Below are 26730 nucleotides of genomic sequence, written 5' to 3'. Positions count from 1 at the left end.
TGCCTATTAAATTTCTTTAAGTTCATATTTCTAATACCCAATGCTTTGATAATCTTTTATCAAGGCTTCTTAAACTTCTACACCTTTGCCTTAGATAGCTCATATGTGTGTCTTAAACAATTCAGACTAATTGCCAAATCTCACGATTCGAATTATGGAAAGGGATACCGTAACCATAATCTAATTCGAGAATCCATTTTTCACAATCACTATCTTCTTAAAATCTCTCTTAGTGAAAGCATTTCCTCACAGTCATTTTCATGAAGGAGGGAATCTTATAACACTTAGATTTTAATGGTGTATGTGTTCTTATCCATGTGAATTTGTCAAAACCAGAGTTTGCGACAAATCCAAACTCATATGGACCGAACTCTTAACAATCTTGATTTCTTGCCTTATGATAACACGGCTGCCCACCATATCTTCCAAGTAGTTAAGCAGCTCACCCTTTCCTATCAATGTACTTTCAATTGATCAAGGTCCTTGCATTTTATGCATTCAAATGAGAACTCATAGGCTCACATGCATAATTAACTCAATTGGAACGACACAGAAACAAGGTAATGTCAACACGATAGGTTGTAAACCTCTACTCGTGTGCTAGTGATGATCGATAAGGTTTATTCTTGATTTGTTCTTGAAACCTTTCAAGACCATTAAGACTCCCACTGACTCCTTGACATATAAGATTCTCTTGTCAATAAACATTTCTTGACAAACTAATATTCAAGAGTTAGTGTAGTTTTTGTCAAGACAAAACACTTCACAAATTGGTCGTTGTTGGTCTTTGTCTAATCACAACTTACCAATTTCAAATGTTCAAGAATAAGAAAACCTTTTTCCAAATTCTACATTTGATGAATGTTATAAACCTTCTTAAGACTTGTCACTCAATATTACAATCTTAACTTTAAGACTTGTTTTGGAATGAAGTATGATTGACTTCTTGATTTAACCATTTCTTCAATTCTTGATTCCTCTTCTTATACATACACTTGTACTAAGACTCACTTAGAGGATCAATTGAGATATGGTTGTTAATCATTAAGGCATATCATAAAGCATAAAAGATACTCTCCCTTCTTCTTAGAATAGAGAAACTTTTATCTTTCTGCCTACTTGATTCTTTTATTCGTTCTGCTATTGATTTAAACCTTTTTTAATCAATTCAGAATTACACTTAATCTTATAAGTATATTTACTAATCCTTTAGTAAATCATGACGAATATCTTTGTTACCCTCGTGGTGGACTTGATCAACATACAACTTTGTGTACTCGATCTCCTAGTCCTTCACTTGACACTTTGTCAATGAATTAATCTAATTTCCAAATATGAAATTTCTCATTCATCGTGCAACCAAGTTGCATGATTCCAAGTTTCTGTCCAATCGAAACTTGGGCGATGAGAAACTCTCACTATTTGGTAAATTCTTGACATTTCCACAATTATCATAATTAAGAATCACATCCATTCGTTGCAGAAATATACGGACATCAATTTTTCATAATGATTTCATTACAAGGAAATTAAATAAATGAGTCAAACCAAAATTTATTTTATTCATAAAAGCAGCGGAAAACATTTGTCCTTACAATGCAAAATCAACTGAAAAACTATGTAGTCAAAAGAAAAATTCCTAACAACTCTATCATAACTTTCTAAGCTCAAAATCTAATCTTCAAATCCATGCGATCGAGATCCATTTCTTCGTGATTAGACTTATCTTGCTCTTTCATCAAGCTTTCTCTCTTTTCACTGATCCTGCAAAACATTCAAATGCAATATTATCACATCATGTATTAAGAATCAACGAACAGGAACTTAATGGATTTAGATAGTGGATTTTATCTGAAGCACAACCATACTCTTTGACTCTCCCATATTCTGGACTCTTCAGGCTCTTAGGGCAGACTTGTATCCAACACCCCTTCTCTTGGCAGCAAACGCAGGTCGGTTCTCCTAGAACGTCCTCAGAAGCATGGTTGGTTGACTTTCCCAACAAATATGCTCCATTGCTTTGCCAAATCATTTATGATTCAACAACAATGAGCATGTAAGTTAGGTCAATGAGGTTATCGTCATGATCCATCATATAATACTTTCTTTTGAACTCATTATATGATTCAGGAAGTGACTGCAGAACCCAGTTCACAGCCAACTTATCCGGGAATGACGCACCCAACATTATCAACCTATCGATGTGTGATTTCATTCCTAGAATGTGGGCACACACGGGTTTACCATCTTCATGTTTCATTTCCAATAGGGCTTTAGTGACATTGAACCTTTTAGTTCTTCGATCTTGTGGGTTAGGGAGAATGATTGGAGGAGGTGGAGGAAGTGAAGCATGATTTCTTGTTCCTCGATCAAATCGTGGAATATCATCTTCATGTGGAATGTTTGTTCCATAGGGTTTAGGAAGACCATAGTTGTCGTACTTTGACATCTACAAAACGGGAGAAAAATAAATTCAAGTTAGTTGATAGATTGAGTCCTTAATAAATCACCCAAATGAGATATTAAGGCTAGGACCCAACACAATACGCTACAACCTAGAAAAGGGATGTCGTAATCTAGTTGCAGAATATTTGAAGGTAAGTGAATGACGATTCACTAATTTCCACCATGAAAAACGAAAAAGAAATTTAAGTTTTAAATCTATGAAAACTCCTAGATCCTATGAGATTCATTGAACATTTCAATGGCATGTTTAAATCTCGATATGCCCCTCTAGTTTGTGACTGGGATACCGAGGATCACAAAGCGGGTGTAAATAACCATGCAAACTTACATGGTGCCCTCACATGTTACAGTCACCCATTCGATGTGCCGGTAAACCACACACGCTCCACCGAACTATGACAAACATCGAGTCACCCTTTGCTACCTTTGCTTAGAACCATTTAGTGTGCCAGTAAACCACACACGCCCACTAACGTCTTCGCAAGGGCACACACAGTGTAATTTCATGGAATTGCATCAATTCACTTTTGCCTAAGTAACTAAGATTGAGAATTTGTAAAACATTTAGTTACTTTTGTACTTCATTATACTTATAATGGAAAGTTCTGTCCTATCCTACCCGTTCGGCTAACGACCCTCCACTAGTCAAGAGTGCGGTGGGTAAGAGTGGATACCCATTCAATCGCCATTTTATAGGCAATTTCCTTAAACACCCCTTATAGACCAGCTTCGTGAATGAGGCCTACTAACGGTAAGACTGACTTTTACTCATACATATATATATATATATATATATATATATATATATATATATATATATATATATATATATATATAATGTTAGACTTTTAATGTTATATATAGTATAGGGTGTATTTTACACTTTTTAAAATACTAGGTGGTCAAATTTAACAATTATACTTTTTAATTCAATTAAATTTTAAACCAAAACTTTATGGATTTATTAAACCTCTTTTAATTATACACCTTAATTAATTAATAAAACCATAAGGGTGTGATTTGAACTTTTCAAAACAATACTAGGGTTTTAGAGTTTAACATTCCTAAATTAAACTTTTAATCAACTTTTAAATTCCAAAACTTGAGGGCAAGTTTTGAAACATTTCAAAACATTAGGGTTTAGAACTTAAATGTACATTAAAATTAAACTTTTAATCAAAATTTAAATTCCAAAACTTGAGGGCAAGTTTTGAAACCTTTTTCAAAACATTAGGGTTTCAACTATTTAAATTTCAAAACAAAACTTTTGAGTTCAAATTTAAACTATAAAACCTAAAGGGGAAAATTGAAACTTTTCATAACACAATATGATTTCTCCTTTAATATATTATTCTCATAATATATTAATAAATCATATTTAATCCTTTCTCTCCATTATTCATCCTATCAAGTTGCTTTGGTGAAGGCAACCCAAAAGGACCATGCACCATTGGGTCAAGTACATACCAAAATAGTTATAGACTTAGACACTAATCCAACAGTAACAACTTATTGTTGCTTTTGGTTTTACAGGGCCAATATGAAAAGAGTCATATGAGCCTCCATGGGGGTTGGTATACCGAACAAAGTCAATTCATAAAGCTACTACATAACATTTTTAATCAAGAAGTCGCATTATATTGTGATAAAACAAAGATCACATAGATCATTTATGTTAAAAGTTACTATATTAAAAAATCAAATTGCTCTAATATAATTATTAAATATTTTTATCTAATAATTTTGGTTCAAAAACTCTAATTATGAATTTAACTAACATTTTTTTTTATTAAAATTCAACCTAAGACAAAATCATCTATTAATGTGATATGTATTTAATTTATGTTCTCCGCGTTTAATGCAGATCATAATCATGTTATTGGTTTAAAATGGCAAATGTAAATAATATAACAATTATTAATTGTAATTGGAAATTTCTAAGAAATAATTTGATATTAACTTAAACGTCTAACCATAAATAATATTTAAAAGAATATAAAATAAAATTTCAGTTTTTTGGTTAATCATCCATAGCAAAAAGCATGAACCATAACCGAACCAGAAAACCGAAGATTTTACCGGTTCGATTAACCAAACCGAAAAAGTCAAAAATATCGGTTCGGTTAACCTGAAAATTGGTACAGTTTTTAGGTTTTCGGATATGTTGAACACACCTATCCATAATGGAATTAATATGACACTCGGCGGTTGAGAGAGTCGACTGGAAGGGTTTTTTTTTTTTTTTTTTTTTTTTCTGTTGTGTGAGTCCGCGGGAACAAAAAGAACTTTTCATTACCCAATTCTGGTTGAGAAAACCGAATAAGCCTATAATTTTTGGAACTAGACCGAAAAAAAACTGAAAACCGATTATGCACAAATCTCAAAACTAGGAATCGAACCGAAATTGCTTATTCAGTCCTAACCGGTTCCGGTTTTTCGTTCCAAAACCTCATCCTTAGTCCAAGGTTCTTACTTATAATTCGTTTCAAAGATATCCTGGATATCCTGGGTTTTCCAATTTTCGAAAACCACAGGAACATTAGTGAAATTTTGTCTATTTAAAGTTTAAACTACGGACAAAACATAGAAAGCATAATATATTGTGGTGAATCATTCGGTGTGACACAACACGTCGTAATTTCAATTCCAATTGTGGGCTTGTTGCTAACATGCGCCACAACACATTTCTTGTTGCTAACATGCGCCACAACACATTTAGGCACTTGATGTCCGAAATCGCACGTCGCCGCATTACAGTAAAAGAAGATGTGAGGGTACAATTTACTCGCCAGCGCATTTTATCACTGAGCCTTGCATTATATATTTACTTTCTCCCAATATCAATTTTAAGGGAAGATTACAGTTTTAAAATTTTAATTATTTTTATATTAAAAATTAGATGAATCATTAGTTAAAAATGTTTTACCGGATCGAAAAGCTGATTTTGATAGTATTATTTATTGTTATATAATGAAAAATTGTTTAAAACTTAAAACTATTATACTACACTTTATATGGAAATTTGTTTTTTAATTTAAATAAAAATAATATAACCCAAATAAACTGTTCGGTCCATGCTATTTTGCTATTACGGAGTCTCTCTACTGTTCTTTCTCTCTCTATACTCTCTCTCTCTCTCTAAACTCCCGATTTCGATTTGTAAACAGATGATCCAGCAACGCCTCTTGTCCAAATTCATGAACAAATGACCAATCCACGTCGTTCATCCACAGATTATTTGTGCAAATCTCTTCAATCTCACAATCCAGAATCCCCATCTCCATAGATCGAAGGTATGTCGCTTTTTACATCCATAACCATGTGTTTCTATGTTTATCTCGTGTTGATTGCAAATATGTTAGTAGCTCCCAGTTTGTTCAATTGCTTATGATCTCGTTTCAATGCGTGTAATTACCTACCTACGTAAGTTCCCTGTGTTTGCCCAAACACTGTTGTTAACATGCATCTCGTTCTAGGTACTACGTGATTTATCGCGAGTATTTATGAAGAGGGATACCAGGTGTTTGATTAATTGCTAGGTGTTTCGTGTTGAAGATGTCGAGTAATCTGGTGGTAAAAGTACGAAGAGATAAGATAGCGGCATGCATGACATGCCCTATCTGCAAGAAGCTCTTCAGGGATGCCACCACTATCTCCGAATGTCTCCATACATGTGAGTATTTCTCTATCTGTTTACGTTTTCTCCCTTCCGCTTATCTTATTTTCACTCCTTACAATCATCATGACTACTATCAAGTGTGAATTTTACTTTGTGCGTTCTGGTATCTGAGCTCGTAATTGGGTTCTTTTAATGGTTTTATTGGTATAAATTCTTTTATTATCATACATGATTCCTAATGTAAGTAGATTTTGATAGAGACTGAAGATTGTTAACTGATTGATGCAAGAGGATCTGATTTTTGTTTTATTGGTATAATTGATAAAAACTTTTTATACGTGCATGTTTTGGGGAAATTTGTGTTTGCTAGATGAAAATTTCAGCATACTGTCATTATCCTGTTTTTCAAATCCTTTTGAGACAGAGATTAGAAAAAGGAGAAAGATCTTGAATTCCCCTAATTTTGCCGTATGCCCTTGTTAGTATTGCTTGTGCCCAAAATTGCATATACATATAGATAGCTTTGGATCTTGTAATTGGCTTCTGCATTTCAGTTTATACAAGCTATTTTTCTTAAAGATAAAATATCAGTCATTTTATTGTTCTTGCTTTTTTATTTGTAACTTACACATTGACATTTGTATTGGATTTCAATCTCTACTCAAACTCTATGAAATGGATGGCTTTTAATTTGTTTTTGCCTCTTGCCTCTTGTACATAATCCAGTCTGCAGGAAATGTATACGCAAGAAGCTCTCGCAAGAAGAACTTGAATGTTGTCCAATATGCAATATTGATCTTGGATGTGTGCCCTTGGAGAAGTTGAGGTACTTTCTCTCTATTTTGATGTTTCTTTTTGACTTAATGTGGACTTGACTTGACTCGTTAAGATATATATGAGTGTTGCTTCTTGTTTGTTTTCATTTCCTCAAATATATTTTTTTCATCATTTATTTAGACCATGAGATTGAGTTTACGTTTACAATATCTAAATAGATTGGCTTGTGAAGAAAGTCTATGCATAATGCATCTTTATCTGCAGGTTATGACATATTTAAATGGATTAAGATTCTAAAGGCTTCTTGCCAAGCTTTATCCTAGTTGGCAAACATGTACAATTTCAATAAGATCATAACAACTGAATATCTCTAAATCATATTTATTTTACCTACCCATATCATGTGCAATTCTAATGGAGCTTTATTTGTAAATCTATGGTTAAGTAAGTTTATATGGTAAGTATTAATACAGAAAGATGTAGTTAACTGTTGATTGATGAAGAACAGGCCAGATCATAATTTACAAGATCTGAGAGCAAAAATCTTGCCATACAAAAGGAGAAGGGTGAAGGCCCCTGAAGTTGTGGTGCCTTTAAGGAGGAAAGAGAGATCACTCTCATCACTGGTTGTCACTGCTCCAAGAGTCTCACCTTCACCACAAACACCAACCAAAACCACAATCACAATGACTGGTAAAAGGTCGAAAGTAACCCCAAGGAAGAAATCACGTGGCTCCAGTTTCTGCATCGAGAAACCCCTCCTCAAGAAACAACAAGAACAACAAGACTCCATCTCCATGGAAGAAAGCTCCACTTCACATGAAACTTCAAACAAGATCACCCACAACTCGAAGCAGGTATAGCTAAACAATTTAACATAACAGTTACTCCTCCTATACTGTATTCTGTTAATGAGAGAGAAAAAAAATGAATTATGCAGAAGAACTGTTCAACTGGTAGCCATGATGAAAGAGAAGGGGGTGAAGGTGAAGCGTGGGACTGGAAGCCATTAAATGACCTTGTGGAAGCAGCAAATAGGAGTAAATCTTCAAAACTTACTTCTGTTGTTGTGAAATCTGAAGCTTGTGTTATAAAAAGTGAAGGAGGACATGTGCAACGAAAAGCCAAAGGGAAAGATGAGTTAAGTAATAAAGTTGAAGATGATGATGATAAAGATAAAGACACTGCTACTGAAGTTGTAACACCTCCTATTATAAAGATGCGTAGGAATCGCAAAAAGAAGTCGGCTGATTCTACTGTGGTGGATGCTGTTGATAGTAGTAGGGAGAAAACTAAAAGAACATATCCTATTTGGTTCCAGTTGGTGCCATTTCAACAACAGTCAGGACTCTCTCTCTCTCTCTCTCTCTCTCTGAGTTGTTACTTGTTAATTTTGTGTTTTCTAATGGTTGGTTTTCACTTCAGGGAAGGGGGGGAGCCCTTGAGGCAGATAGAAGGACGTTATGTTAAATTAAAGTGAGTGAGTTTTGAATTTTGATCTACCTACAGTACAAATTTACAATACAGATTTGTTGTGAGATGACAGTGATTGTGTGGATTAATATGTACAGTGATGGGAATGTACCTGTTTCAATTATCCAAAAACTGGTGATGAACAAACTGGAACTTCCAAGTGAACATGAGGTAATCAATCCAACTCCCAAGTATTTAATTTTATATTTTTAACATTTATATTGATTTTTTATTTTTATAAATAGGTTGAGCTTCGATGCATGGGGGAGCGGGTGATGCCAACACTGCAGCTACGGAATCTGATGGAGCTGTGGGTGCAAGCTCATCCAGACATCATTACAGCCAAAATTGGCTCATCTGCACACCAATTTCTCATGGAAATCTCATACGCCAAAAAACCCAACCCAAACCCAAACCCAATCCCCCCATAAAATATTAATTATTCATTTTTATCATCCAAATCAAATCTCGCCGCCTAATACTTAATACTTTATCGGATTATCAAATTATCATTTTTGTTCAAGCTTGTTACTTTTATTTTCCTGTTCAAATACTCTTTTATCTTTTTCCCTTGTTTTGGATTGAATGTGTGTTGTTCAATTTGCTGAATTTTCACATGCCTCCCTCTAGACCCAACCACATGCAATTAATTATGTATGTATGTATGTATGTCTAAAACTGTAAAACATTATTAGTATCTATATATACATGTATACACGATTATGTATTTGCCATTTGGTAAATATGTAGGTCTGATTACAAACATATAGCATGTGAAATTAGAGAACATAAAAATTTCTATTAATTAATTTGAGAATTTACAAATAACTTTCCTCAAGAAAAAAAAATTAAAATAAAATTTCAGTAAAAGCAACAAATAATTAAAATTTAGAATCGAGATAACTTAAAGTCCGATGATACCGATCTCGGCGAGGATCTCCTTGCAGCGAGGATCAACTTCCTTCACCATGAATCCAATCGGATTCGCCGCGCGACTGTTGCCTCTAACTCCGTTTTTATCCGTCAATGAAACTCTAGCGCTTCTCTCGTCGTCCATCACCTCCGGGCACTTACTATCAGGGCTTTCCGTAACATGAACGTCACAGATCTCCTCCTCATGGTCACCGGTGGCGGTGATGCTGTACATGCCGTTGGCATCGCTTGTTCCCTCCACGTTATACGATTCACCTGATTGTTCACGAGCTCGGCACACCAGGACCACCTTTGCGTTGGGAATAGGGTAGCTGATTTTGGTCGGGAATTGAATCCGGCAAGGATCGCAATAAACTTTGCCTTGCACCACAAACGCTTCTCCTGATGATGATCCGGCGGAACCGGAGGAGGAGGCGTTGTTGCCCCTGGAAGCGACGGGACCGGCTATGGACATTAATATAATGGTGAAGAGAGATAGGGCCAAGACGGCGGCGTAATTTGCCATTTTTTTTTTCTTTTTTAGAAAAACTGAAACTGTGAAATTGTGGTGATAATTGAGATCGTCGGACTGGAATGAGAAGTAGGAGGGGTTGGGTTTTTGACAGGGAAGGAGGAGGTCGCGAGGAAAAGGCGGGAATGGTGGTTCGGTTTCTAATTTTAGAAATATGTTGCAAAAATCCCTTTTCCCTTTTTAATTTTAACCACGAATGTCGGTGGGAGGGACGTTAATCAACAACCAACCAAATCTGAAAAGGTTTGATTGAGATTTCTTTTGTGTAGTATGAGTTTGATTTTCTCAAACTAACTGCTGTTTCCTTTGTGTTAATATAAATCGTTACTTTTATTTTCGAAAAAAACACAAAATTTGTAGGACGATGGTAAATAAACCTCCATTAATGGGATATGTGTATATAGATGTGAGGATGTGTAGGCCAACATGCATATGCCACATAATTATCATTAGAGGTTAATTTAAAATACTATTTTTATTATAAGTTATTAATTTGATTTTATCTTTCATTAGTGTTGGATGTATTCGATATTAAGTACATATAAGACTTCAAAGAGTGGATGATAAAAACCTTCGGCAAAGTTGACAAGATGTGAAAACAAGCCTTTCTCTGCATTGCATCGCCAAAAAGAAAGAAATTGTATGTGTGTATTAAATCGATTGTCCACTGTTTTTCTTCTTCATTTTTTTTATTGTCATGATACTACTCCTTCTCTTATCCTTTTCATGATAAATCAAAATGCAACTTAAATGAAGCTTATGCCCCCTGGTGCACATGATACCACACACTGCGGTATCAGTGACATGGAGCTTAAACTTTTGATTTGGAGGCCAAATATATATATATATATATATATATATATATATATATATATATATATATATATATAAATTGGAGAACAGGGAGGGTCATAGCCAAATTTTATAGTTTTTGGCTTAATATGTAAAATTTTTAATACTTATGGACTAGTTGTGACAAAAAACAGGGAGGGTTACAGCCCCTCCTGACCCTCAAGAAGATCCGTCCCTGCATGGTATGTGAGGTGGCACTGCCGTGTGTAGTAAACACCGTACCACCTCCCTTGCTCCATTGCGGTAAGCTTGTTACAGGTTGTAATTTCAACGCACGGTATAACCCTCAAAGGTGTGTACTGGTAAGGTGTGGTATGACACTCACCAGTTTTGTAGGATAAGAGAAAAAAATGAAATGACAATGCAAAAATATAGTATAACACCTACCACTGCTACCGGTCTTATGTGAAGCTTAGGTCGCCATGACACACATAACACAAACTCTTTGGTCTAATCAATTAATCAGTAAAACTTGATTTAGGAGCTATTTAGACATGCTTATTTTTTCTAGGATTTTAATAATATTGGTATTGTGGGAGTGTTTGACAAATTTTGAACATTTTAAAAGATGATAAATGAAAGAACAGTAAGGATGTTTGACAAATTCTTATTTAAAGAAGACAAAATCAAACCATGGACATGCAATATTTGGTTTTTATCTCGGTTATAGAATTAATAAAAATTAGACATTTGAGTAGTAGATAATGACATACTCCTACTCCCACCTTCATCCTCCCACAGAAGATTGAGTAGTAGATAATGACATACTCCTACTCCCACCTTCATTCTCCCATAAAACCTTTCATCTTCATTCTCCCATAAAACCTTTCATCGAGGGTCTTGGATGTAGGAGTAGGAGTATGTCATTATCTACTACTCAATCTTCTGTGGCCAGTGGCGAATCTAGAACAAAATATCACGTGGTTCCCAAATTATGTGGAGCCGATGAAAAAAATCAACAACACTTGTGAGGGGTCGAGTCGGATCGTGTACGATTTAATGAAATATAACTGAAAAAACTGATCAGGCACCACCAATTAAAATTTAAAAAAACCGATTAAAATATAATTGAAAAAACCGAACGATTTAATGAAAACAAGTTGATTACTAGTGCATTGATACCTTATTGTTTGATAAAAACTATATATTATATTTAATCCTATATATTTAAGAGCACAAATACCCCATGTAACTTATTTTTTTTCTCCTTTTAAAATGCTTTTTTAAGACATTTAAAAAAAAAACTCAAGGTAGGTTCTTTATTTTTTTTAAGATGGTTCCCAATTTTTTTAGTATATATATTATAAATGAAATACAAATCTTAGGTAGGTCCTAGGACCTACCTTCATGCTTCTTAAATACGCCCCTGTCTGTGGCGTTGATGGTGGTGGCCAGAGAATAGCAATGGTGGAGAGTTTAATGAGTTTGGATTAAATTTCAATTGTAGAGAATAAAATGGATTGATTATGACATAGTTGAGGGATGTGGTAGGAGGGGTTCAAATCGAATGGGAATTTAGGGTTTTGGTGAAGGGGGTCGATAGACGAATTAGTTTGACAAGGAGGTCAATGGGTTTTCCCCGAGATAGTGGGTGGAGTAAACAAGAATGCTTAGTGTAGTTTAAATCAGATTAAGATATCAAATGATGTTTAAACTAAACAAAAGTCCATATATTTAGTTTCTTTGCTCTGTTTAATAAGGTGTGTGTTTATATGCAAACTTGTTTCTTCAATTTAGACATAACACCAAAATCCATAATTAATAGTTCTTTGCATATCTAAACTACAATTATGTTCGATTTGTTTTAGAATCATATTGTCAAGCTCGAAATCATGTTCCACTTGTTTCTTAATCAGATACCTTCTAGGATGCTTTAATAATCCTATGCAAAAACACAATCCTTTGATCAAACATGGCTATACAAAACTAAAGTTTCAGATTTGACCATCGTGATGAAAAGATGATACATGTTCACATAATACTTGCAATGAAAGTAACCTACATGAGGATATGAATAGAACACCTTAATTTGATTATCATGTGATGTCCTTAAGTGATCTTTGAGAACCTAAAGTAGAGTTCCTCTATCAACTCACACCCTAATGTAGAAATCACCAAAAGCATGAATAATCTTCTTGTTCTCCTTTGTTGATTCCAAAGAGAAGCATCAAGGTGTCAATTACTTGGAACACAAGAAAAACTGGAAACCCTAGCTTATGTTTTGAGAATTTTAGTCGAAAGGGAAGAAGGAGAGAAGAGAACATATTTAACGTGTCTTTCTCCTAAAATTCGGGCTATATATATATATATATATATATATATATATATATAGTTTCTCCTCAAATTTGTCAATCAAGGAGTAACTTGAATTTTAATAATGACATAATTATCTATTAATCAAATAGATAATTATCTAGTCTTATTTTTTCGAATGGCAGCAAATATCATTAAAACAAAACTAGCAAGACGCTAGAACATTAGAAAATACAAGATATATAATTAGGAGAACAACACTAATTTGTCCCGTCTAAAGAGTTCAAATGAGACCTATATTTTAACTATTTGAAGGAAATTAATTGTATATCATATGTCGTCTTCATCGGGTATCCACAAGCATTTTTGAACAATATGTCATTTTTCGTCTTCTAAATGGCCCAAAAGAAACAATAACTTAAAGCACACCTTAACTTAAGCCCTTTTTTGCTTTGCCTCGAATTCGCCTACATGGTCAGGAGATCATATATGTTTCTAGGAGAGAAAGGAAACAACCCAAACTTTTTTTGCAACCAATTCCAGACTTCAACTGTAACATCTTGTTTTGAGGTACTTTCATTGTTGACCCTTATATTGAGATTTATTGCATATTGTTCCTTAAGCGAAAGAAAGAGTGCAAAAGGGACCATGGTGGCACTTTGGTAAATTCGGACTTTGGGGAGTACGTTGAGCATATGTGTGTATGCTAAGCGTACTAGGGCACGCCTTAGTACGCTTGGCGTACACCTCGTACGCAGGGTGTGCGTGGAGATCTTGCAAACCCTAATTTTAGGGTGTGGCTCATATTTAAACATAATTATAGCCTCACATCTCATTATTATTCATCCTCTTTCTGTAAAATCTACCCCCCAAGAAAACCCTAAGAGAAGGAGAGCATTTTAGAGCCTTTAGAGTGTTTAGAAGTGTTCTTGGAGAAAGAAGAAGATGGCAAGAAGAACTTGGAGCTTGAGAGCTCTTTAGATCTGGGATTTCATTCTTGTTTGCAACCTCCAGGAGGTATAAAGCTTGCAACTTTACCACTCCATCTTGTAGATCTAAAAATTTCACTTTTTTAAGTCACTTTTTGGTCCCAAAATGGTTATTCTTGAGCATGGTCTGTTCTTGACCCATTAAGTCATCCTTTCAGACCTTAGGAAGGGTCTTGAGTCATGAAAATGGGGTCTTAATGGTTGGTTTTTCTCCATACATTCTTTAGAAGGTCTTAATGTACTAAGATGTTGAGTTAAGCACTTGATGGACATGCAAAGTCAAAAGTTGGAAACTTTATAACTCTTGAGGATGATTTAGCCTTGGATCTAAAAGTTGGACGTAAGAGCTTAAGGCATTAAGCTCTTAATGAAGTTTTAAGAAGTCTGGGTGTACACCCTACGTAACCTGAGTAAGCAACGCGTACGTGTTCAACTCTCCCGTTTGCGGTCAAGATTTGGGTACGCCCCGCATACCTTTGGAGTACACCCCACATACACGTTATGTGTCGACTCGGCTGAGTTAACTCGACTGGGTTGACTCGGTTAACTTGTTGATTTTAACCAGTTTGACTTTGACATTGACCAAGGCATATTTTGGGTAATTTGAATGGTGCTTGAGAATTGGTCATTTGGATGAATAGGTGACGGTTAGAGCTGAGATTCGGAGTTGGGACCTCATCAACTATTGTTCAAACTGGGATGTGATTTTTCTTCACTGTACCGACCCATTGGATTGATATCCTACTATATATTGATATGTCGAGTATGAAATAGATCTGCATGATTATATGCTAGTTGTTGATATGCATAGATTGGTAGATCTGTAGGACTACTTGTGATTTCTGTCTTCATGGTTATCTGTATGTTGCTTATATTTGTTATCTGTTATATGTCAACATATTGTGTTGGGTTGAGGTTTTACTGCTTTGTTTTGTAGGCAACAAACCCGGGAGCATTCCAGATATGAGCTGAGGGTCGGTTGGCATGGCAGACTCATACTAAGGGCTCGAGAGCATTCCAGATATGAGCTGAGGGCCGGTTGGCATGCCAGACTCATACTGAGGGCTTGAGAGTATTCTAGCCTGATGACTGAGTGGACCCGTTGTATATTGGCATTCCAACTTGGGGTATTCCATCCCGAGGATGACTGGACCCGAGGTTGAATGGGCTTGGGGTATTCCAACCTGATGGTTGATTGGACCCGACATGTTGTTGTATATATATTATCTATTTATGTGTTGGTACTTTGGGGGAACTCACTAAGCTTTGGCTTACGGTTTTAGTTGTTGTTTCAGGTACTTCTGATGATCGCGGGAAGGCGAAGGTATGACCATACACATCCTTTGTTTGTGGCTTTACGATTTTGGGATACTCTGATACGGATAAACAATTTGGAAACAATGATTCTGTAAACATTTTATGACTATAGGTTGTTTTTAAAAGTTTAAATTTGTTGTGATTTTTGAGTCGTTACATCAACCGTGAAGGAACAATAAAAAAAATATGATTGGCATAGATATAGACTTACAATCAGTTATGTGGGTGAGGTTAACAATGTCTTGAATGTATTTAGATGAGAAAGAAGGATATCTTGAGAATGAGGAAGAACTTCGATCCCAAGGAAGTAAGAAAGTGTACCAAGATCTTTGAGGGAAAATTTAGTGGCAAAGGAAGTAATGAAGGATTGAATATTAGTTGTTGAAGGACATGTGACTATAATGTCATTTATATAGACAAGGAGATAGATAGTAATAGAATTGTTAATTTTGATGAAAAGAGAGGAGTTAGAAATGGTAGGTGTGAACCCCTGAGAAAGACGATAACCTTTAAGTTCGGTATACCAAGCTCGAGATGCTTATCATAGACCATAGATTGGTTTATTAAGTTTACAAACGTGAGCTGGGTGTGAAGGGTCGGTAAAACCAAAGGGTTGAGCCATAAATACAACTTCATGGAGATTACCTTGTAAGAAAGTGTTATTGGTGTCTAATTGTCATAAAGACCAGTTATGAGAGACAACAACAGAAAGAATGAGACGTAGAGTTGCAGGTTTGACAACCGGACTAAAGGTTTCAACATAGTCGATGCCCAGTCGTTGAGTGAAACCTTTGGCTATAAGATGGGCCTTTAAGCGTTCCACTGGCCATTTCTGTTGTACTTTATGCGACATACCCACTTACATCCGACAACATTTTGAGTTGAGTTAGGAGAAACAAGAGTCTACGTCTGGTTATGTTGTAATGCATCAAATTCATCACTCTTGGCTTTATGCCATAGAGGATGTTTATGTGCTTGCTTTGTAGAAGTGGGTTAAATCAGAGGGAGAGCAGAAGCATTATAAAGGATAAAATCATTGTTGTGATACTTATTGTTTGGTTTGGGATTTTATCTAGTACGCATGGTAGGTGTTAAGTTGTAGGCAATAGCATGAGCAGAATTATGATGTGAATCAGTTATAGGTGAGTCGTAATGCGAAGGTGGAGTATTAAGAAATGTAAGAGATGAAGGAATGGGCGGTGTGTTGGAGGGAGAAGGTTCTGGAGTAGACGGATCTGGTGTAGGTTGAGAGATTGGAATTTGGTGAACAATAGGAGTAGATGAGGGGAACCAATCAGCAACAACGACTACATATTTAGAAGTGGAAGTATGTTTGAGTCTTTGATATGGGAATATAGTTTCAACAAAGGTAATATGTCTAGTGGTATATATGCGATTGGAAGTAGGATCAAGTGCATAATAAGCACTCTGGGATGAAGAATATTCAATGTAAATACAAGTTTTTGACCGGGAATCAAGTTTGTGGGAGGTGTATGGTTTGATCCAAGGGTAACAAAGACATCCAAAACTACTGAGTTTATCATGGTTGGGGAGTTTTTTGAAGAGAAAAAAATAAGGAGATTTGTTGTCTAGAGTTAGAGTAGGTAACCTGTTGATTAGGTATGCAGATGTGGCTAGTGAAAATGACCAATATGTGATCAGAAGGTTAGCATGAGAAAGAAGAGTTAAGCCGGTTTCAACAAAATGTTTATGCCGACGTTCAACATATCCATTGTGTTCGGGCGTGTGAGGTGGAGAAGTTAGATGAGTAATTCCATTAGAATGAAGATGTGGAATAAGTTTGAGATACTCCCCACTGTTGTCAGAAAACAGTTTCTTGATAGTTGTGTTAAAATAATTTTCAAAAAGTTTATGGAATCGAATAAAGGTGTTTATAGAATCGGATTTTCTTTTAAGCGGGTACAACCGAATGTATTTTGTGAAGTGATCGACAAAAATTATATATTATTTATATCCATCAATAGAATATATCGAGGAGGACCAAACATCAGAAAAAATCAATTCCAAAGGAGATGTGGAAGTAAGTGTTGACAAAGAAAATGGCAATTTATGAGCTTTATTCATTTTGCAAGAACTACAATAAGGGTCAAACTGCAAAACAAAACTGGGATTGATAAAACTGGAAAGAAGATGTGAAATCTTGTTGTGATGATGGGGATGATGCCAGGTCAATGAAGTTATCTTTTGAAGTGAGAACACAGATGGATTGCCAGAGGATTGGATCTTCGATATTAGCTCATAATTCCCTTGCTTACCATCCCTTTTAGGAATATGAGGTTTTTTTAGGTCCTTGATTAGAAAAATAGAGGAAACGAATTGGATCATAAATGAGTTGTCACGGCATAAACAAGAAATTGAAATTATATTTCGTGATAAAGTAGGGACACAAAGAACATATTTTAAGATTAGAGATGTATGTGGTGTTGGAATAATAACCGACCCAATATGTGTAACATCCCGACTCCCAGGTATAATATTTAATTAATTTGCATTCAGAGCAACTCGACGAGTTAGTGGCCATAACTCGCCGAGTAGAGGACTTATTGGCCGCGTGATTTTTAGAGTCTACTCGATGAGTTGGAGGACCCCAACTCGATGAGCAGAAGCTGAGTGTGAAAACCCTAATCTTCCGGGTTTGTGTCCTTTTTAAAGGATCTTAAGCCTTCATTTTCACCTCCCTCATCACCTTATCACGTCCAGATAGAAACCCTAGTGAGTTAAACCATATTTTGAGTATGTGAAGCCAAAAGTGTGCATTTCCATGAAGAAGCTTGAAGAGTGAAGAACTTAGAACAAGAAGAAGCCTTTGGATCTAGCTTCCATATAGTTGTAGCATCTCTTTAGAGGTAAAATAGTATTTACCTTGACTCATCATTTCTTAGATCTCTTAGTATGTGAGTTATGGACATTTTGGTGCAAAAATGAGGACAATTCTCGGGTTAAGCATGTCCAGAGGATGTGGTTGCAGATCTGGACTCCTCTAGACCCGTTTGTGCATAAAGTCTCAAGCTTCATGGAGCTTGATCCCTCTTCTTGGCCTAAACCCCTTCTTGAGTCTAGTTTGAGTGCTCTAGCCTTGTGGGGGCCTTGCATGCACGTAAAGTTAGCAACTTTATGTGGTAACTCCATGCTAGGAGGTTAGATCTGGAGTTTGGAGCACTGAAATCGACTGAAATGAGAAATGGCTAGGGAACTCGACGAGTTGGACATTCGACTCGACGATTTGAGAGGTTTTAGCCCGTCCTTAGACTCAGAGTGAACTCAATGAGTTGATGGGACAACGTGATGAGTAGTTGGAGTTTTCCCTGACATTCTGGACACTGTACAAGCTCGACGAGTTGGTGAAACAACTCGGCGAGTTGACTCGAGATTTTTTGATTTTAGGAAGAACATAGGGAACTCGACGAGTCGCATAGATGCACTCGACGAGTTTAGTCAACATGGACTGTTGACTAACGTTGACTTTTAAGGTTTGGTCAATTGTGGACTTTGGAGACCATGGAGGGGTAAAATGGTCTTTTCACCCTTTTCAGATTTAGTGGAGGAGTTAGCTTAACATCTCGTAGTGGTTATTACAAATTGATAATTAGATGTGATTATGATACATGTAGGCGGAGTCTAGACCTACCGTTGCGTACCAGATATTTTTGTTTTGCTAATGAGGTGAATCTTCTCACCATACATACCTGAGTGGTAATACTGTGTGACTGGAGGGTCTTATTTGAGTTATCGACCGGAGGGTCCTATGTGCTTTTGTGACATCCCCAAAATCTCGGCCAGAAAAGACCGATTTTCATTTATGCTTTTAAATAATTTCAGAGTAAATCCTTTTGATTTGAAAGAGTTGCGGAATTTGTTCCCAAAAACAAAACATGATAAAACAATGTTTACCAAAGCATTTCATAAAATAAATGTATTTTCATTATATAATCAAAACTCGGGGTTTCATGTTCCGATACAGACCAATAAGCATAAACGATAACATTACAAGTCATTCAACAAATATATACATATACAGACTTGTAAACAAAACAACTTGATGGTTCATCCATCTTATGCCCTCGCGCCACTTCCTGTAATAAAAATAAAACTGAGTGGGTCAGGCTTGGGAGTCTGGTGAGCATATAGGGTTTTCAACCCACAATAAATAATTATATTTAATTTCCACCAACCAACAATAACCCAATTACCCATTCCCGCTATTCTCACTTTATGTCCCTAAAATAACTAACACAAGGGACCTAGTCTAAGAATATTTCATCGGGGCGACAACACATGCTTCGGGGGTTCCTCAGCAATATAAGTCAAATAAGGCAACCATGAGGGGGATGGAGTACAGCGAATGAACACCCAAGTTCATTAACACCTACAGGTGGCGAACCTGCTAATGTTTCCACAAGACTGTCTAGAAAAGTCCGTGGTCGTCATCTAAACTCCGCTAGATGACTAAATCAAACAACAACGAGGTCTCTCATCTGTTTATTACACACCAACTATCTACCCATGTTCTACCCAACATATTAGTAGATAAAAATATACATTTTTATACATAGTTTAAAAACCTGTATAGAATGCTTTAATCAATACATATTCCACATAACAAATGAGGCACACACGCACATAACACGTATTTCATAGAGAATAAATCATATCTATGAGATAGAAGAAAGTGAATACACATTCACACACATAACCACAAAATTATACACATAATACGTATTCCGTATAAAATACTTCATAATTATGCGTTAGAATAAAGTAACTACACACTCACACATATAAACAACAATATACTTAATACACTCAAACCATACTTGTATTATTATCATGTTTATGAAAGGTAGTATACACTCACTTGATCAGAAGATGATCAGACAGCACTACGACTTGCAGAAGTAGTAAACCTCAGCAGATCTGGAGGATCTTCACAAAAATCGAACTTCTCGCGGGCAGAGCTTCGGCTCGGGAACCGCACTTCTCGGGATCTTCGGGATCTCGGGACTTGCTTCGGGGCTCGAGAATATTACCGGGGCTTCGGGGTACTTTTGGCACGCAAATCGATGCAAAACGGGAGAGAGAAGAGAGAAAAATAGCAAAAGAGTCGGCTGCCCTCGCATCCTATTTATAGGAGGCTGGAGCCTCGGAGTACGCTGGGCGTACTGCTCCGAAACGTCATTGCTTACGTATCCGAAGTGCTCGAGTGCGAGTGTCGACATTCCTCGGTGTACGCGGGGCGTACTTCGGATGAGTCCGATGACTCCTCTTCGGATAATGCCGGATTTTCCAATTAAATTTAAATACAAATTATTTAATAAACTTCGGAAATTCATATCTTCTTCATACGAACTCCGTTTTCGACGTTCTTTATATCCACGCGAAGGTGAGACTACGCTCTACAACTTTCGTTTAGACTCCGTCGGCTAATTTTAACTTTATTTTTATTATTTATTTTTAGTAGGCCGGGACAGAAAAACTTCGTTATAAATTCATAACTTCTTCGTTTGACGTCCGTTCTCGCCTAACTTTTCATCGCTTCGATACCAACAACGAGACCTTCGATCCTCGTTTAGATTGCTTCGGCTAAAAACTGCTCGATCTCAAATCGAGTATTTCAGGCTGCATACCGTTAAGTCGAAACTTCAATAAATCATAACTTCCTCATACGAAGTCAGATTTGGATGTTCTATATATATTTGGAAACCTCGTTTCAACTACTACAACATTAACCAAAGATATCAAGTTTATTTTACACTTAAATTTTGACGCTTATTTTTATTCTTAATTATTCAAACCACATAATTAAGCAATTAAGCACAAAACACATAATACTCAAATAATACAATCTTATTATTTCAAAACGGGTTACAAAGGTTAACCTAGACTATTACATTGCTAAAAATGGCAAGCCCGGAAACACAGGCGTTACAGCTTATATTAAGTTATGTGATATCATGCATTTTGTCTTTGTGATATATGCTATATTATTCTGTGCCTTACTGAGTTAGGACTGGAGGGTCCAAACCAAGTTGTGAGACCGGAGGGTCTTCACTAAGATACAAGACTGGAGGGTCCAACTCGAGCTGTGAGACTGGAGGGTCTTCACTAAGACACATGACCGGAGGGTCCATGCCGAGCTATAGCCATGAGAGGCTTATTATTTGTGTATGTGGTATTTTGGGGAACTCACTAAGCTTCGTGCTTACCATGATGTGTGATATGTGTTTCAAGTACTTCTCAGGATCACGGGAAGGCGTCGGCTTGATTGTACACACCTGTTCGAGATTATGTTTGAGGATGCTGGGATATTATCAGTCATTTTTTTGATTTGTGTTTTGACAACTGATACATTTGTTGTTTTTGAGAAATATGATATTGAGTTTTATGTGGTTTAAAAATAAAAAATTTGTTTGAAAATTTAGAGTGTTACAATATGAGTAATGGATAAGTAAGTACCATCGCCAATTCCTAGCTCATATGTGTCATCATATGATGCACGAAGATATAAGTTTTGAAGATCATTGGTCACGTGGTGTGAGGCCCCACTATCGAATAACTAATTTACTAAATTTGGCTAATGTGTGCTCATGGCATGTACATGTGGAATACACACAAAGGAGTTTCGATTTTTATGTAGGTATGGCAATATTTGGGTTTACCTTTTTAAACTTTGGACAGTTGGCAAGAGAATGCACTCGAGTGTGACACCACTGGTACTTGCCAAGAAATGGACGTGAACAAGTGTGATTGTAACTAGTAGAGTTAGGAGTTGGAAGTAGACCTGAACCTTGATTCGATTGCTTGGTTTGCTACCTTCCATTCCAACCTCGTGTAGAGTGGTGTTGTTGGGTAACGGAGGCACTAGTTGGCTAATGAATGCTAGCCACAATCATAAGTTGAGCTAAGGGCAACTCATGGTTAATCAATTTTTCACAAAATTCGTTGAAGGTGATGGGTGTATCACGAGCATGAACTGCATCAAGTATGGGTTTATAGGTTACTTGATCGATACCAGCCAACACCGTGTTTGTGATGTCTTCAGCATCTAACCTCTTGCCAAGAACGGCAAATTCATCTACAACTATTTTGATTTCTTGCATATAATCGGTCACGATTTGATTTTGTTTCTTTAAGCACTGCTTGAGCCTGTGTTGAAGTTGTTTGATATGGCCTCTAGAGGGTGAGGCATAGGTGTTAGAAAGTATTTTCTTAGCCTCTAGAGACGAGGAGGCATTGGTAACGAGTGGGGTGATTGGTGGTGAGAGACTACCCACGATGGCTCCAAATAAAAGACGAACCTGTCGAAACCATGTTGGTTGTGATGATGGCCTAGTCAATGATGTGGGGAGTGGTAACACTGTCGGTTCCAGTGGACGGAGGTGAAGGTGAATAGGATCCATCAATAAATTTGTAAAGATCCAATCAATGCAATAGTGCTTCGAACCGTGTTCCAGCCTAAGTAATTAGTGGAGCTCAATTTAAGGCTGGCATGAAAGGCAACAAGAGTAAGATTGCCAGGTTTGTTGTTAACAGAGATGATTTGCGCTGGGTTTGGTTGCTGGTTGTCAAGGTGTTGAGCGACGAGAAAGAAATGAAGTAATTAGGGTTTATGAGAAAAGGAAGAGAGAGAGAGAGACAGAGAGAGAGAGAGAGAGAAACAGATCAAATCATCCGCTCTGATACCATATTAAAGATATTAACTTTGTATGTTTTATTGAACACATAAAAGTTACAATATATAGCTACAGAAGGAAAACAACCTATACTACAAAATAAGAGAATACGATAGAAAATGAATAAACAATTTAAACTAACTAAATATTAGCTATTATCGTTAGTTTTGATAATCAACACATACAAAGGGGATAAAGGGTCGAGTTTAAATTCACACCTCTTTTAGTAAGATTGTAAGCAACATGTAACTTATCTAAAAAAAGGTCTCCATGCAAAACAAGCGACTTTGATCGGAATGCAACTAACCCATAAAAAAAACTATTAGAACCAACCTTCGTATCAACCTTTGTCATAATCATTCTCAAAGATTGCACACAAAAGGTCTTGGACTCATCTCCTTTCCAAATCCAAGAATCAAGGGCATCAAATAACGACACCTTTTTTATTTTGTTGTACAACTCCATCAGAGAATCAGATTCTATGCCCCTCATTGGCTTTCTCAGCCAATCCCAGTTTAAGCTACTTAAATCACATTGTGGAATTCTCTCCTCGATCATACAATTTTTTTTGAGCTTCTATACGATATAAAGTCAGAAAATAATCTTTAAGAGAAATACCCTCACACCAAATATCTTTCCAAAAGTGTGTCTTATCATCCAACCTTACATTTCTCTCAATCAAGCCTTCAAGATTTATGTTCCAATTATCCAAATATGTGTCAAATTTTGAATTATAAGTCACGTACCGGGGAGAAAAGTTTTAGCAATTCACTTGCCATCAATACAAGAAATTTTATGCCAATATTTAATACACTTTGACCAAAGAATATTCGTTTCGGTTTTTAATCTTCATTTCTACTTGGCTAAAAGGGCCAAGTTTAATATTCAAATATGTCTAATTGCAAAATTAATCCCTCTCATTTATAGTTTCTAATTAAAGCACCAAACTACTATTGATGAATAATAAACTAACATCTTATTTAGTATTCTATCTTAGATTGTACATTCCAATAAGCCTATTTATTCTTAATAGTTAGTACTATTAGTAACTTATTATGTCAATGTGTATATCTCTAACCGTTTTATGCTGTAAAATCCTTTGAGATTTTATAGTTGTTGATCTTTTCTGGAATCTTTCCAACAAGATTATTTGTTTGTAGCTAAAGTGATTTCAGGAACTTTAATTTCCCGATTTGAGATGCAATACTTCCATTAAATTGGCAACAAGAAAGACGTAAGACTCTTAACTCACTTAAATTCTCAATACTTTCGATAATTAATCCGGTTAACAAGTTACCTCCCGTTCGAAGAACTCGAAGCTAAAGATAAAATACGCTTAACTTCGATAATCAATTGTCAAGAGATAGGTCGAACAACGATAAGAAAAACGCAAATAGGGTGGGGTGGTCCTATATTTTTAAGTTTATAAACTATAAACATATAAAAGAAAATGATACAAAGAATTAGAAAGGGCATTTTCATAATTTAGACAAAACTGCAACAAAATCCAAACTTAAGAACTGAATAGTTAGAAAAATAAAATCGTAAGATAAGAATGTAAATTTTTGAAAAACAAAAGGACTAATACAATTTCGTTTCAATCGGGTCCAATCCGGTTCTGTTCAAAAGAACCACCCTAACCAAACACCCCCAAATCAACGGTTCTGTTCAATTACTAGGGGACTAAATTTGTGGTTACTCTTAAGAAAACCCCCTTCGAATATTTTTCAGAAATTCTCGCGACCCCCTGGATCACCGCCGTCGAGGGTTGCAGGGATTTATAGTCTACTCCGCCTACACACATAATTTTGAAGATCGGAACAATGGTGTACATTATATCATGGGACGATTTTGTCGAAAGATCCGTCCAGTTGTTCCGCGCTAGTCCGGAAAAAGTACACCCACTAATCTACTTCACTTTCCTTTGGGTTTTCTATTTAGGATCTAATTCATGATCGTCTATCTCTGTCTAATCATCGTTCACTGGAAATTTTGATTACAGACTCGTTATGTGATGAAATACAGACATTCTGAAGGTAAATTGGTTCTCAAGGTCACTGATGACAAAGAGGTAATTCTGTTGCTTTCCTTTTTCCCCTTTCTGTTTTTCTCTAAAATTTGCTTCATAGGAATCACTTTGATTGCAAAGAAATTAGTGTTGTTGCGTGTGCTTTTTACTGTATTCATACGTCTGTACACTTAAATTTTACTAAATTATGTTGATAAATTTTAGAAATTATCATGATTTCGCATATTGTGGGATAACATGTCAGTATTTCTTCCATAATCAAAATGAAGTCCAAACTTTTCAAGGAAAAATGATACTAACTACCAATGATCAAAGGTATTTGTGTTGGTGCTGATTTGCAATAGTTTTGTTATGATCTTGAAACAACACAGTATCATCAATCAGAATTGTCATAAAAAGATCAAAGCGTGGCTCATTTTTATGGAACATTTGAGATAAAACGATAATCTATTGTACTGCTGGTGTAAACAGTAGAGCTTAATCTGAGATGGATGTATTATTATGGACTCATTCAAGGGTGAACCACAAATTCTGGAATGTTGCATCACTCTTCCATTTAAAGCTAAGTGTATTAAGATAAGCTTGTGATATTAGGCTTTTTGGGGTTAAAGGAATTGGCACACTCTTTGTTAGAGGTTTAATATATAATCCTTTATAGAATCAGATTCTTTTCTAAATCATATAAGTTGTGATAATTATTAGAATGATGTAAAAAGATGTGATCTATATACAAGAAGTAAGTTTGCATCTAAACATAATGATAAAGTGATCAACTTTGAGTTTAGAGATAGAAACAATTAAGAAATGGCATACGATTATTGTTTAGCAGTATAATTTTGGATTTCTTTTAAATAAAAGTAATGGAAAGAAATAACCTACCATTATTTTGTTACTGATAGTATTAACAGTTGATTTGTGGGTGAATTTGTTGTAGTGTCTCAAGTTCAAAACAGATCAAGCACAAGATGCCAAGAAGATGGAGAAACTTAACAACATTTTTTTTACTCTCATGGCCCGTGGTCCTGAAAGTATATTTTACATTATTACCCTTCTCTCTTTTCCAATTTTTATTTTTTAATGTAAATAAAAAAAAAGCAGAAAATAAGTATTCTGTTGTATTATGTTGTGCAGCTGATATAACAGAAGTGACAGGAAAAGAACAAACAGCACAGCCTCCAAAGAGAGGAAGAGGAAGGAAGCAATAGGAAATAGGAATTGCCTTTTGATTCTTCTTGCTTTTCTGGACTTGTCAATGCAATGCTTTATTTTTACTTTTTATAAAACACCACTTCCCCATATTTACAGATTGTAATTTTGACTTGTATGAATTTAGATTATAATTTGGACTTTTGGTTGCTTTTTTGCATTACTTTGGTAAAAACTTGATAAAATCATTAAATTCCACAAAAAAAAAAAAAAAAAAAAAACAAAGAGAAGCAATTGAAGTTTTCTTTTAGTTAAAGAAAGTGCTCTTTTCTTTGGCATGACTCTTTTCGCGAAATCTTCAAGGTACAATTCAAAGGATTGGTTGTTGCCTATTCTATAAGAGTATTGTTGGTGTTTTAGACTATGATACGAATGATTTGGTCATTACTGATTTCTCATTTTGATGAACATATTGTAGTCATTACTGATTTCTCATTTTGATGAACATATTGTGTTTCATCACATATGATTGGTGTCATATGCAATCTGTCTTATTGAGATTGTTATAGTACATTTTCCATGAGCATTGTTATAAAAGTATAAAACATGCAAATTGAGTTTAACTGAGTTTGATCAATTGTTTATTGATTAAGATTTGATTTTTTTTATGCCAT

At 35.7% G+C, this 26730-nt stretch overlaps 3 protein-coding genes across 3 annotated transcripts; 2 read left to right on the top strand and 1 right to left on the bottom strand.

Annotated features, from left to right (window-relative positions):
- Nucleotides 1-5556: 5556 nt before the first annotated feature.
- Nucleotides 5557-8898, top strand: LOC145055584 (E3 ubiquitin protein ligase DRIP1-like). Its single transcript, XM_079003941.1, has 8 exons — nucleotides 5557-5759; nucleotides 5943-6139; nucleotides 6812-6911; nucleotides 7371-7719; nucleotides 7803-8203; nucleotides 8288-8338; nucleotides 8434-8506; nucleotides 8581-8898. The coding sequence occupies exons 2-8, from the start codon at nucleotides 6022-6024 to the stop codon at nucleotides 8764-8766; spliced, it is 1278 nt and encodes a 425-aa protein (XP_078860067.1). The 5' UTR covers nucleotides 5557-5759; nucleotides 5943-6021; the 3' UTR covers nucleotides 8767-8898.
- A 216-nt stretch (nucleotides 8899-9114) lies between these two features.
- Nucleotides 9115-9934, bottom strand: LOC145055585 (major pollen allergen Lol p 11-like). The gene has a single exon (XM_079003942.1). It carries the CDS (start codon nucleotides 9771-9773, stop codon nucleotides 9240-9242), a length of 534 nt encoding a protein of 177 aa, XP_078860068.1. The 5' UTR covers nucleotides 9774-9934; the 3' UTR covers nucleotides 9115-9239.
- Nucleotides 9935-24521: 14587 nt separating this feature from the next.
- On the top strand, nucleotides 24522-26276 carry LOC145055583 (Signal recognition particle, SRP9/SRP14 subunit). Its single transcript, XM_079003939.1, has 4 exons — nucleotides 24522-24776; nucleotides 24884-24952; nucleotides 25845-25938; nucleotides 26042-26276. Exons 1-4 carry the CDS (start codon nucleotides 24705-24707, stop codon nucleotides 26113-26115), a joined length of 309 nt encoding a protein of 102 aa, XP_078860065.1. The 5' UTR covers nucleotides 24522-24704; the 3' UTR covers nucleotides 26116-26276.
- The last annotated feature ends 454 nt before the right edge of the window (nucleotides 26277-26730 follow it).

This window comes from Lactuca serriola, chromosome 5 (genome assembly GCF_051521515.1).
Source record: "Lactuca serriola cultivar US96UC23 chromosome 5, Lser_US96UC23_V15, whole genome shotgun sequence".
In the NCBI taxonomy this organism is placed as follows: Eukaryota; Viridiplantae; Streptophyta; class Magnoliopsida; order Asterales; family Asteraceae; genus Lactuca; species Lactuca serriola.
This window is presented reverse-complemented; position numbering and strand designations above follow the sequence as displayed.